At 41.4% G+C, this 13703-nt stretch overlaps 2 protein-coding genes and 1 pseudogene across 2 annotated transcripts in view; all 3 read left to right on the top strand.

Annotated features, from left to right (window-relative positions):
* The window catches only part of LOC109136686 (GTPase IMAP family member 8), a 31101-nt gene extending 30183 nt beyond the window's left edge, over positions 1-918 (top strand). The window contains exon 7 of the mRNA XM_027278390.1: positions 811-918. Coding sequence (XP_027134191.1) covers positions 811-918 — 108 coding nt within the window. The remainder of the gene's footprint in view (positions 1-810) is intronic.
* A 7-nt stretch (positions 919-925) lies between these two features.
* On the top strand, positions 926-3554 carry LOC113744039 (GTPase IMAP family member 4-like; annotated as a pseudogene).
* A 5139-nt stretch (positions 3555-8693) lies between these two features.
* LOC104939525 (actin, cytoplasmic) lies at positions 8694-13060 on the top strand. Its single transcript, XM_027277534.1, has 9 exons — positions 8694-8850; positions 9932-10056; positions 10142-10270; positions 10778-10888; positions 10999-11083; positions 11265-11426; positions 11522-11713; positions 12036-12217; positions 12469-13060. Exons 1-9 carry the CDS (start codon positions 8709-8711, stop codon positions 12610-12612), a joined length of 1272 nt encoding a protein of 423 aa, XP_027133335.1. The 5' UTR covers positions 8694-8708; the 3' UTR covers positions 12613-13060.
* The last annotated feature ends 643 nt before the right edge of the window (positions 13061-13703 follow it).

Here is a 13703-nt window from a genome sequence, read left to right as displayed (position 1 = left end):
CTTTGTTTTCCTGGACCAAATGTTCTTCTGCTGTTAGTGAAACCTTCTTGATTTCACTGCAGAAACAGACAAAACACTGAAGTTCATCCTGGTTTGTTTGGTCAAGATGCTTTAAAACTCATGGTCATCATTACAACAGAACAAAAAGTTCTACTGTGAATCAGCTCCTTACAGACTGGTGGAGGAAGACACTACAGCATGTTGAAGATGACCACAGATCATTATGCAGAAGATTGAGAACATTGTGTGTGTGAAAACAAAGGAACCTTCCTCACCTTCACTGAAGACACCACAAGACAAAGTGTGAAGACCTGAAACCAGCTTTAACTGGTTCTTGTGGGGGGAGAGCGAGCGGGAAGACTTCAGCAGCCAAGGCCATTTTTAGTCAGACAGAGTTTCCTCAGTCTCAACTCACTCAGGTGTGTTTTAAACCTCAGGAAGGGTGTGTTTGGACGTTGGGTTTCCCTGGTGGAGCTGCCTGCCTTGTATGGAAACCTCAGGAGGCAGTGATGGGGAATCACTCAGGTGTATCTCCTCTGTGATCCTGAGGGGGTCCATGCCTTCTCCTGGTCCTACCTGTGGGTCCCCTCACGATGAAGACAAGGGCGAGTTAAAGACCATCCAGAACACATTCAGCTCTCAGTCGATGACTTCACCATGATTCTGTTCACTGTGGAGTCAGATCCTACAGCTCCAGCTGTTGTTAACTTTGTACAAGAAAACAAGGACATCCAGGAGCTCCGTCGAGCTGTGGGAGGAGATATGTTGTTCTGAACATCAAGGGCAAGCAGGCCTCCAGAGCTGCTGGACATGGTGGAAAAGATGAGAACTGAAGGATCCATGCTGCTCACAAAGACATGTTCACCAGGCTCAGATGGAAAGTTTCCAGACTTGAAGCTGAGCTGCGCAGGATGTTAAACAGAGAGTGAGGCTGGAGGTGAGGAGAGAAGCAGAACAGAGAGTGTCTCAGGATGGTGCTGATTGGGAAGACTGGCAGTGGGAAGAGTTCAACAGCAAACACAATTTTAGGCAAAGAACATTTTAAATCCAAACCCAGCCAAAAGTCCGTCACCAAGATTTGCCAGAAAGCATCAGGAGAGATTGATGGGCGACCTGTCGTTGTGGTCGACACTCCCGGATTGTTTAACAACTCTGTCCAATGATGACGTTCAACAGGAGCTTTGTGAATGCATCCATGTCTGTCTCTGGACCCTCATGTCTGATCTTACTGGTGCTGCAGATTGGCCGATTTACACAAGAGGAAAAAGACTCTGTGGAACTGATCAAGAAATATTTTGGCAAGAATTCCCAAAATTTCATCATTGTTACATTCACCAGAGGAGACGACCTAAACAATCAATCATTTGAATCTTATCTAGAAGAAGACTGTGAGGACTTTGTCAAAAAACTGATACATGACTGTGGAGACAGATATCATGTTTTTAATAACAAGGATCTGATGAATCGTACTCAGGTCAGCAAGCTGCTGACACAGGTTGAGTCAATGGTGAGGAAAAATGGCGGCAGCTGTTACACCAATGAGATGTTTCAAGAGGCAGAGGTAGCAATAAAACAGGAAGTGGAGAGAATCCTGAAAGAGAAGGAAGAAGAGATGGAGAGACAGAAGCAGGAGCTAGAACAAAAACATAAGGAAAAAATACAAGAAATGGAAAGAAGAATGGAAGAACAGAGAGCAAAAATTGAAAAGGAAAGAAAACAGAGAGATGAACAAGTTGAAGAAATGAAAGAAAACATAAATAAGGAGCGTGAACAGAGAAAGAAAGAACAGGAAAAGAGAGAGGAGGAGGAGAACAAAAGGAAAAAGGTGGAAGAACTTCAGCAACAGGAATGGGAACAGAAACGGGAAGCTCTGGAGAAGAAAATAAAGTCAGAATCAGAGGAAAAGGAAACCATTGACAGAAAGTTGGAACAGAGCAGAGAAGAGATGAGAAAGCAACGAGAGAACTGGGAAAATGAAAGAAAGGAATGGTGGGAAAACCGAAATCGAGAAGATGAGCAGCGACGACATGAGGAGCGAGAAAAACTTAAAAAGCTTCAAGAAGAATACGAACAGGAAAGAGAAAAACATGAAAAGAGAAGAAAAGAAGAAGATCGAATCAGAAGAGAACAAGAGGAAAAGGAAAGAAAAGAATTAGAAGAGAACTATAAGAAAAGAATTGAGGAAATGAAGAAGAAATATGAAGAAGAAGCCAGAAAACAAGCTGAAGAATTCAACGAGTTTAGGAAGAAATACACAGAGGACTTTGCAGCGTTGGTCGACAAACATATGGAGGAAGTGAAGGACCTGAAGCAAAAACATGAGAGACAAATGAAAGAGGCCGAAGGGAGTCGTGACAAAGAGTACGAGCTGTTAGAAAAACTCTCAAAGCACAAAGAAAAACATCTAAAAGACGAAATGGAGGATTTGAAGAAAAAGCATGAAGAAGAAGTGAAAGATTTGAAAGAAAAATACAAAAAAGGTTGTATCATTCTCTGATCGCCCCACTGACTGAACTCTTGATCATTATGATGTCAACAAATACTTCATTTAAAAATCATTGAACAGCACAGGTGTCCGTGCCGTTGAACATTTTTCATATTCAATATCATGTCAACTCTACGTATTTTCTCTGGAACAAAAAGACTGCACAGGTGGTGAGGCCTAGAGGCTGGGTGATTCTTTGGTTATTGAATAGAACATGAATGTGCATGAAGGTTTTGGACTTATACATACTTTACTTTACTGATACACGACTGGAATGAAGAGTCAAACATCTCGTAGAAATGGAGGATAACAAAAGAAAAAAAGAACAAGAGACGAGGCAAAGAGAAAAGGCAGGAAGAACGTCGACAAAAAGAGCGAGAGATGTGAATATTTTTAATAAGAATTCTCATTGTTTTGTTTTTATATCGTCTGTCATGACATGAACAGATAGTGAGGTGTCTCATGTAAAATATGTGCAGCTAACAGATAAGTGCATGTGCACTAATGTAATTGTAACTAGTGTAACTGAATCCTGTTATAGATTAAAAATGAACTAACCATTGTTTTTTACTTTAGAAGCTTTGTGTGTTTTGAAAACCGTCGACCTGCTATTCTGTTATTCTGCCACAAGAAGGCACTCTACTCTTAAAGGTGTTGACCGTGTCCACCTCCCGAACCATTCAACGAGCTCCTGCAGTGTGACTTTATGATTATACATGACTTTTATTCTCATATTCTCATTATCATCATTATGTGTATGATTCATTTTATGATCTTTCTGCATGATATACATGTTGTTGCACTAAATACTACTTTTTTTTTAACAATACTGTTTATTTGATACATGTAAATTTACAAAAAATTAAAGCACCGGACAGTAAAGCTGCAGTATATGTGTAATGTGTTCCACCTACAAACACCCACAGAAATGTAATTCTGAATATTGATAAATTGTTAATTAATAATAAATTATCTATTTAGGAGCAGATGAAGTTTGTCCATGTTATCGTGAAGTTTTAGATATCACAACCTGCACATGTAACGAACATCAACATAAAGGCACATCTACAGTTTATGTATCAGGTACCAATTAAATATTAGGAGACACAAAAGATCACAAATAAAATGAACATGTAGTAATAACTTTATGTTTAGCCATTGGCATTTCACAAAGACATTTTTTTTAAATATTTGGACTTAAACATTTATATAATGAGACATTTTACATAGATTTGTGTGTAAAAGCTGAAAAAGTTCTGTATGAATATTACAGTAAAATAACTGTAATTTGTAATTATTACTTAATGACAATACTTTATATAGTTTAAATAAATTAACATTTTAGTTGTTAATTTACAGATAGTGTCTGTAATTTTAGTTTTGTATACAACTTTAAATACATCATGTCATTTTCCATAAATGTGTGATTTTTCACAGTCTACATTAGATTTAGTTTATCAACAGTGTGGAAGCTTCTTTGTTTGTCAGTAAGAGGTTTGGACCTGATGGGGGCGCTAATGGAAGCACAAACCAAAATAATTGGAAATCATCTTCTTGAGTCTTACAGAGGTGAAGAAAAGACTTTTTACAATTTCAGACACCGAACATTTTTATTAGTTACACATACACTGACGTAAAATGCAGTCTTTAGGAAGTCTGTATTCCATTATATTGAGAGGTTTATCTTTTAACATGCATGGACGTAGTCTCCGTGACGTCCCCGCAGACTGTCTAAAACCTGGACGTAGTCTCCATGACATCCCCGCAGACTGTCTAAAACCTAGACGTGAACATTCTCTGTTTTTGACTTCAGACTTTGGTCTTAGGGAAATGGAGATGTTTAAAATGGTTTTATTATATTTAATCGGCCACTGATTTATCTGCTAATTCATTAAAAATCTCAGTAGTTGCAGCTCGACAGAATTTACTTTGTATCACAGGTTTTATAAAAAGCAAGTTTGACTCATTTTAGTTGAACTGAAGCCACAAAATGAATCAACAAGACTTCTTTAAATCTGCCACTGAGACTCACTGATCAACATGTTTTCTGAATGAATTCTTCCTTCCACTAGTTTCAGCTCATTAACATGTAAATCAACGTGTAGAGACTTGAAACCTGCTTTAATCTCTCCTCTGCATTAAACGAGGCTGTAACTCTGACGGAGATGAAGTCTGACATGATGGATTATCTGTCCGCTGCAGGCTTCGAGTCTCTGCACGTCGATTTTCATGAAAAGCAGTTTGATTCGTGAAGAGGACACACAGACGGAGGATTCCCATCCGGGAAGTTTCTCCTGCGTTCTCACCTTTTTTGGTCTTTGTGTTGTCGCATGTTGATCAGTCTCTGAGAGGTTCAGCAGACTGACACTCCTCTGGCTCCCTGAACAGGCCTGAACCAGCCGGAGAATGTGGACAATGTCGACTGGCTGACTGCAGGGCGCTGATCACAGGTCAGGGCTCTAAACCGGCATGCTGAGGCAAACTGAGACTTACTGCAGTCAGACCCTGTCAGAACAGAAAAACTGCTTCAGAAGAAGAAGAAGAAGAAGAAGAAAAAGAATTCGCTGTGTGCATTTTAATTTTCAGCTAGTTTAAATACTGAACACTCCCATTTCTGTGACTTTCATCTCTTGAATTTAAAAAATACTCAAATCCTTTAACTAAAAGTAAAAAATATTGCTGTAAAAAATGAGTCCAGTAAGTATCAGTCCAAATGATATCAAATGTGCTCAAAGTATGAGGAGTGTCTTCTATTATTGCAGGCATTATAGCAGGTCAAAGCTTATTAATCACTTCATACTGTTGTAATGTTTTTGTGCAGTGTGCCTCATGTTTTATGTGTGTTCATATTTAGAATAAGCACAGCTGTCACATGTAGTGGCTGAAAGGTTCAATATTTGCTTCTGAAATGTCGTGAAGTCGAGGTAGAAGCAGCAAAAATAAAGATACTCGAGCACAAGCATCTAAATATTGTACAGGCTGATTTTTCGAGCATCCTGCAGGTAAATATTGTGCAAACTGACGTAGGTGACCCTGCAGCAGGTGTGTCACATGGTGGAATTTCAGCTGCACTTCAGTCCATATAAGGAAAACTGCAGCACCAGGTCTTTGTCATTTAAATACTCGAGTATTTAAACGAGTATCAACATTTACTTTTCTTTGCTCTTACAAAGTGAGTCAGATAAAATGACTCTGTTTCAATCTTACATTAAAAGACACTGCACACGTTGCGTTTACTTCCCCTCCCAGCTCGGGACATTTGAGGATTTTGTGGCTCTGGATCTCGATGCATCACATTTCATCGGGCACCTGCGAGCTTCAGGTGAATGTTAGAATAAAAGTCACCGTCTGTAAAGTTCAGCAGGACTTCAGTAAAACTTCCTTCCACTTCCCTCTGCAGCAGCAGGTGTGTCATTTGGTGGAATTTCAGCTGCAGTTAAGCCCATACAAGGACACATGGGAAGAAGCTTCTGTCTGATAATGCAGGGGGGTGTGGCCACATCTGGCGAGGACCGCCCCTTAAAACCTGAAAAAAGCAGACTGAGGTAACACCCCGAAATCCTGCGTTATGTTTGGCCGAGTTTGATGTTAAAAAATGAATTCTTTTTTTTTTTTACATCTTTAAAAGACCATAATTCAGTGACAGGAGCATTCGAGGGGCTGTATCTGAGCGGACAGACGTGTCTGTGCAGGTTCAGGGTGTGGACACAATAACAGGAACACCTCTGCAATATATAGCAATGCAAAACTATTGTGAAGCAGCAGTGTGACATTACAAAGCATCACCGTTCTGCAGGAAAACCAAACTGACGATTACTGGAGCCGAAGGTTTAATGAACTGAACTGATGAGAAATGCAGCAAACAGAGAAAAGAGTGAAGCAACAGTGAGAACATAAAGAAAGACAGGAGCGAAAAGATCAGGGCCAGTTCAACCTGTTGGGCCCCCCCCCCAAAGATTCTTTAATCAAAACTGGATTTTCACATGAGGACAGACCTGACAGGGACTAAGAGTGAATGTGGAAACACTGCAGTGAAATTTACAGTGTGCCTGAACAAGTTCATTAAACTCAGCAGGAATGATTCGTCTTACAAGTCATCAAACTTCAACTCGATGATGAAACACATGACGTTTTAAAAGCGGAGCTCAGCGGGGTGTTGGTTCACTGCTGACCCTGTGCAGGCTCTGATCGGTCCTTTGTCAACAGAATCTTAATGATTTTATTTTCAACAGTGAACAGACTCTACAGGTTCTGTTGGACGGGTGTCTTGTGAAAAAGTGTTACATTACTTAGAATCAAAAACTAGCGAGTCGACAACTTTGCTAACAGCCAAACATCAACCAGGTCCCCAGCAGCTGATATCACTGACTAGTCCAACAGCTGTCAGCCCAGCTCGGCCCGGCTAACAAACTGAGCTAACATGAACTAACAGCAGCTACAGCTGTCAGCAGTTTATTTCACTGTCTATCAGGAAACTCTGTAAATCACAGAGAGTTTATTTCTTTAATCAGAAGTATGGACGCTATGAATTAGTCTGTTGACACCCAACACTGAAAACTGAGGCCATGTTCACACTGAGGACGAGGAAAGTTCAAAACTCTGAACCGGCAGTGTCCAGTCTAACAGTGAACACAGCGACAGAACCTCTGAACCAGCAGTGTCCAGTCTAACAGTGAACACAGCAACAGAGGTACCACTGTTTCCATCATGAAGTCTGTAAATCACCTTGGTACTGTAAAGTTATTCCCTGTTGGTCTCAGAGGCTGAAACCCTGAAGACCAAAGAGAACTCACAAAGACTCTGCGTCCTGGTCTTTGTGTTACACCTGTGTGTAATTATAACGTCTGTACTTTGAGTCCTCATTTCACCAGAATCAGTGAAATAGTTGCTGCTGTGTGACTTAGTGCCGTAAAGCGTTACGTACTTCTCCCGACCCGGAGCCCAAAGTTACATAGTGTGAGAACAGACGTACGAATGACAGAGACACCGTTCACCTGATCACAGGTCAGTGTGGATCACCTGATCACAGGTCAGTGTGGGTCAGCTGATCACAGGTCAGAGTGGATCAACAGGAGGTCACAGACGTCTGGGGGAGTAAATTCACACTGAAGTATTTCATCATAAATGAACTTATATTGAGATTAAAGAAAGACTGTACGCTGCACAGAGATGGAGGTGGATGGGCCTTAACAGAGCACCACCAGCACATTTTTTGCTGAGGTGGAGTTTACAGTTTGTTTATGTTAAAGGTCAGCTTGAATACGAGCTCGTATAGTTTCTATGGTAACTGGGCTAAAGGGTTCTTCAGTGTTGTTCCTCTGAACCATTTCTAACTTGATGAGTCACAAAAATCACAAACTGTAGCAACAGCTGACGTGTTCATTGTCCTCTGGAAACACTTCTGTTGTGTTGTGTGTGTTTGCAACATGTTTTTGGAATGTGTGTGTTGATGATTGCTTCATTTGCTTTTACACAGCTGATGTTTAAAATCAGCTGCTAGTGTCGTTTGGACCTGATTAACTAGATTTGATGTTTCTGTGGTGCAGACTTTCTAAGTGTTCTGGATACAATCTGGAAATGCCAAAAAACAGTCTAAAACCTTGACGTAGTCTCTGAGACTGTTACAGACTGTCTAAATCCTGGACGTAGTCTCTGTGACGTCCCCGCAGACTGTCTAAAACCTCACAGAGAGTTGAGGCGGAGCAGTCGGAGGACATCAGAGGAAAAACCAGAAAACATAAAATAAAATAAAATATATAAAATATATAAATCAAACACCATTCACCTGATCACAGGTCAGTGTAGCATTAAAAGTTACAAAATGTGAAAGGTCATTATTAAAAATTGAATCATCATCTATTTAAATAATTATGATCAACTTCAACAAAATAAATGAAGATAATTCACATATTAGTTTTCATTAAGTCGTTTCCACCAATGGAAATATTTGTACATCAGTATTTCGTCCTGTTGTTCCACCGACACGCCACACACACCTTCCGGTCTGACGGGCCAATCACAGCTCTCTGGTGAAGTCCATGGTTTCAGTAGAAAGCCTGAGGTTTTTTTTTTTTTTCGGGGGGGAAACAGGGTTTTTTTCCCACATGCCCCCTCCCCCTTGACAGATGCTTCCTCTAGCCAATCAGGACACGAGCTCAGAGAACCTGAGGGCTCCTGCTCACCTGGACCAATGAGAGCCCGAGCTGAGCGAACGTTACCTTTTATGGACAACGCCAGCTGTCCCGCGAACGAGAATAAAACCGGTGAGCGTTTGGCTCGAGATGCTGCATTCACCGAGCACAGCTGGGGCAGAGAAACACCCGCAAGACTTCACCGAGAGACACACCCGAGACTCACCTGCACAGGTAAGACCCAGCGCGGAGCTTCAGGTGGCTTTTAAAGTTTTATCACCGAGTTTAATTATGATCATCATCATCAACGCTGAAGGACTTCAGGTGTGACTGACAGGTGATGGTAGTGATTTAACGCACAGAGCAAAGACACAGTTTGTTCTCCTGTGAAGATGATTTAACATTTTAAAAGTTTGGTCTCAAACTGGGCGTAGTTCTGTCAGGAGGTATCTGGTCTGAGATCAGCATGAAAAGAAAAGATGAGTGCAGGTATGAGGATGTGAACCCAAAACCTCAGAGGAGAAACTTAAAGAGTTTGATACAAACTGGAGACTGAAACATTTCCTGAACTGTAGCAATATTTTTCTGATTTCCGTTTTGGAGTAAAATGTTTCACACTAGTAGAATATTTAGTCATTCATAATTTGGAGTAATGACTGACTCGCCTCCTTGTGGTTAATTTGAGTTTCAGTGAATGTCCTGAGGGAAGGGCTGCTTCCTGTTTCAAACCCCTGAATTATTTTTTTTTTTATTTTTTTTTATTTGTCGGTACAGAGTGGATGCTGCTGTTGACCTGATGTCATTTAAAAAAGGGAGCAGTCAGGATCTAAAGCTTAAAACACATGTAGCATCATGTATGGAGCATGTAGAGTTTGCCCCACAGGAGTGGTTTAGTGGTTCTGCCTGAACTTGTTTGAAATGCCCTGAAGCGACGACAAAAAAGTTTGAGCAGGTTGGACGACTTAAAGCTGCCACGCCCGACAAATGTCTGTCATTCCAGCGTGGGCTGATTGGAGGGAAACTCTTTTAAAAGTGCTGCATGCACAAAATGAGTTTCCGTTCAGACTTTAAATGAAGGTTTGTGCAACATCAACCTCAAGATGTCGCATCACTGTAAAGGTGCCCTCGGCTTTATTTCAAAATGTGAGTCACGCATTTCTGACTCAGTTGTTAAAACTCATGGCCTTCTGGATGAAGGCTGACGTTTTAGTGTCATAGCACAGAAATCTGAAGTTTTGCAGCGTCGGGAACAGAAGCCAGTCGTGACTGTAACTACCCAGATATGTTTTCTTATTCATCTGATTGTCTCTCTCAGAAATGGAAGAAGACATCGCTGCCCTCGTTGTTGATAATGGCTCTGGCATGTGCAAGGCCGGTTTCGCTGGAGACGACGCCCCCCGCGCCGTCTTCCCGTCCATCGTGGGTCGCCCCAGACACCAGGTACTGAGACAGCATGGACGTCATTGTGTCTCATCACTATGACTAACGGCGATGAACACGGTGTGACTGTTTGCTTTGTGTGCAGGGTGTGATGGTGGGAATGGGACAGAAGGACAGCTACGTGGGAGATGAAGCCCAGAGCAAGAGAGGCATCCTGACCCTGAAGTACCCCATCGAACACGGCATTGTCACCAACTGGGACGACATGGAGAAAGTAAAGACATTAATTTAAATTACGATGAGATAACCTCCAGTCAGTTTTTGAGCTTGAAGCTTAAACAAGTGAAGGTTCCTGTTTGGGTGGATTTTTTTTATACACATAGGAACTTAAGATTTCTAATGTGATTAAAAGATCTTCATCTCACCAACAGGGAGAACATTGAAGTCCAAATTAAATCTTCCCTGTAGATGAGAAGCTGCATCATAACCGAGATGTTTGTTTTGTAATTTAAAGATGACATTTAAATACTTGAAGTAAAATGGAACATTGACATTGTAGAAATACATTAATTTTTGCTTTACTTAAAATGCATAACTTTTAGATCAATAACTTTTATCGTCTTCTTGTAGTTTATTCTATAAGTGCATGAATGTTTAGGTTGTCATGCAATGAAAGAATCTCCCAAAGTGAAGAACTCTCTTTCCATTAAACGTTCCATCAGTTGTATTTGAGTAAATGTATTAAGTTCCTTCCACCATTGACGATGTCCCGTCCCTGCAGATTTGGCATCACACCTTCTACAACGAGCTCCGTGTTGCTCCTGAGGAGCATCCAGTCCTGCTGACCGAGGCTCCACTCAACCCCAAAGCCAACAGGGAGAAGATGACACAGGTGAGTTTGAGACAAAAGCTGCACATTAGTTTCACCTTTCTGTACAAATATTACATTTCTTGGTCCAAGTATTTTATAAAGATTTGTTCTTGTGTTTCTCTTTGCTCCAGATCATGTTCGAGACCTTTAACTGTCCTGCCATGTATGTGGCCATCCAGGCCGTGCTGTCGCTGTACGCCTCCGGTCGTACCACAGGTGAGAACTCTAATACAAACACATCTCTCTAAGCTGTAACATCTTGGTGTCTGGTGCACATACTTTTTTCTTGAGTTGTCTAAGAGCAACACCTTGTGACTGTTTAGAGGAACTGCACCTCAATAACTGGTTTAATGTTGAATGATGTTTTAATGTCAGTTGTAATCTTTTTGTCTTGCAGGTATTGTCATGGACTCTGGTGATGGTGTCAGCCACACTGTACCCATCTATGAGGGTTATGCTCTGCCTCACGCCATCCTCCGTCTGGACTTGGCTGGCAGAGATCTGACCGACTACCTGATGAAGATCCTCACAGAGAGAGGCTACAGCTTCACCACCACCGGTACAATAGTCTACATTTCTAAAACAAAGTATAGGTCTGCAGCTTGTTCTACTTTTTGTCCCTTTGTAACACAAATCTCAACCTTTGAACTCCAGCCGAGCGTGAGATCGTGCGTGACATCAAGGAGAAGCTCTGCTACGTGGCTCTGGACTTTGAGCAGGAGATGCTGACGGCAGCTTCCTCCTCTTCCCTGGAGAAGAGCTACGAGCTTCCTGACGGACAGGTCATCACCATCGGCAATGAGCGGTTCCGCTGCGCTGAGACCCTCTTCCAGCCTTCATTCATCGGTGGGTAACGAGTTCTAACAAATTATGCTACCTCATCTCTGCTTTTGCCTCCTTGAGTTCTTGGGCAATTGGGACGGTCCAGCTTTAATTTTTTTTACTTATTGTAGCAGGATCAAACAATTTGACAAAGTTCCTCTTGGTTTTGTAGCTTAAAGTTTCTTTTGAGAAACCAATCCCTTCAGTTGAGTCCCTGGGGATTTCTCAGTGCTGCCATCAGATCGAATGTATATCTGTCGCTTCAGAGCAGCGTTGTCTTTTTTTAATGTGCTAAAAATCAAAGTTGAACTGAAAATTAAACCTCTTGTTCCTTCTGTGTGTTCAGGAATGGAGTCTGCTGGCGTCCACGAGACTACCTACAACAGCATCATGAAGTGTGACGTCGACATCCGTAAGGACCTGTATGCCAACACTGTGCTGTCCGGCGGCACCACCATGTACCCTGGCATCGCTGACCGAATGCAGAAAGAGATCACCTCCTTGGCCCCACCCACCATGAAAATCAAGGTATAGTTTTATTTATTTTTTCAGAAAATGGTACAGTCTGCCTGCAGGTCTAACATGAAGGTAGTATTAACCCCTAATTGGTCTTTGTAGGTTAAACTGTCCCCTTGTGGACAAACTTGGTCATTGGGTTTTTTGTTTAGGGGTTCCCAAACAGGACTCAAAATAAAATCTTGATAGCATTTCCAGAAGAATATAGCAAGTTTTTCCTTATCACTGCTTCCCATTTTAACCTATTTTCTCCTTCACCCCAGATCATTGCTCCCCCAGAGAGGAAATACTCTGTCTGGATTGGCGGCTCCATCCTGGCCTCCCTGTCCACCTTCCAGCAGATGTGGATCAGCAAGCAGGAGTACGATGAATCCGGCCCATCCATCGTCCACCGCAAGTGCTTCTAGAAAGCTCCACGTGTCCTCTGCCCCAGCGGGGAAGTTAATCTGCTTTTCAACTGTTCCATCCCAACTAGAATTGTCTCTGGTTGATCTTGTGTGAACAGACTAAAAGATGCGAGATGCCGCACACAGGATGAATCAAGCGACCCTCGTTTACATTTTAACGTCTCGGCAGATCTTCAGCAGCTTACTGAACATCAAACATCTCCAACGTGTTCCTCTAGCTCAGCTTTAAGTCCACCTGGTGATAAACTTTAGTCCAAGAAAACAAACTGTATTATATTATACTGTATTATGTCAGTATTATCACTGAACATCTTTCTACCCATGTTCCCCTTAACCATCTCAGGCAATAAACTGCACACCGATGTTCTGCTTTTCTACTCGTTCGTTCTCGAACTGTATCAATGCTCTCCTTGAGTGTTCTCAATAAAATGCCAACTTTTGATGTTTACAGCTTCTCTGATGTCTTTATTTGCAGAAATGTCAGTTTTTATAGTGTTAATATACTTGTATATCAAAGCAAATCATGGTGTTTAACTAGGGAGGCATGTTCACACCCAGACCCCTTCCAGTTTTTAGCTTTTAGTGAAACGTCATCAATTTTTAAATTAGGGGGTGACTGACCTTTCAGTTCTTTGCACTATTGGCAGTGAGTGTTTCAGCCAGTATTTCACCTCTTAGGCTACAAGGCTACCTTCTAGTGACGTTTAGCTGCAGAGAGGAAGTAAATACTTCATTTAGTTTTCTAAGATGCATCTCTAGCTGGAAATTCTTTCAAAGTACACAAATATTATCAGATGTTTTCATACAAATGCATTAATTTAAAAAACCTGGACACTGATTCACATGTTCAGACACCCCAAACTATTCATGACGCCTTTTTCTACCGTTACACTTTGCAGTTTAATTGAGATATTTAAGGCTTCCATTGCTTTTTCAAGTGATGGAAGCAGCTGAAGAGAAGGAAATGGTTAGTTACACCTGCTTTGTATCATTACATAATTCAGTGTTGGCTAAAATCAATACTGTTTGACTTTATACATAAGTTGGTATCGTGAAGTAATTGAACGTGTACTTAAATAGTATTTTGCTAG

The sequence above is a fragment of the Larimichthys crocea genome, chromosome III (genome assembly GCF_000972845.2).
Source record: "Larimichthys crocea isolate SSNF chromosome III, L_crocea_2.0, whole genome shotgun sequence".
In the NCBI taxonomy this organism is placed as follows: Eukaryota; Metazoa; Chordata; class Actinopteri; family Sciaenidae; genus Larimichthys; species Larimichthys crocea.
The sequence above is the reverse complement of the archived record's forward strand: the minus strand, read 5'-3'. Positions and strand labels throughout refer to the sequence as shown.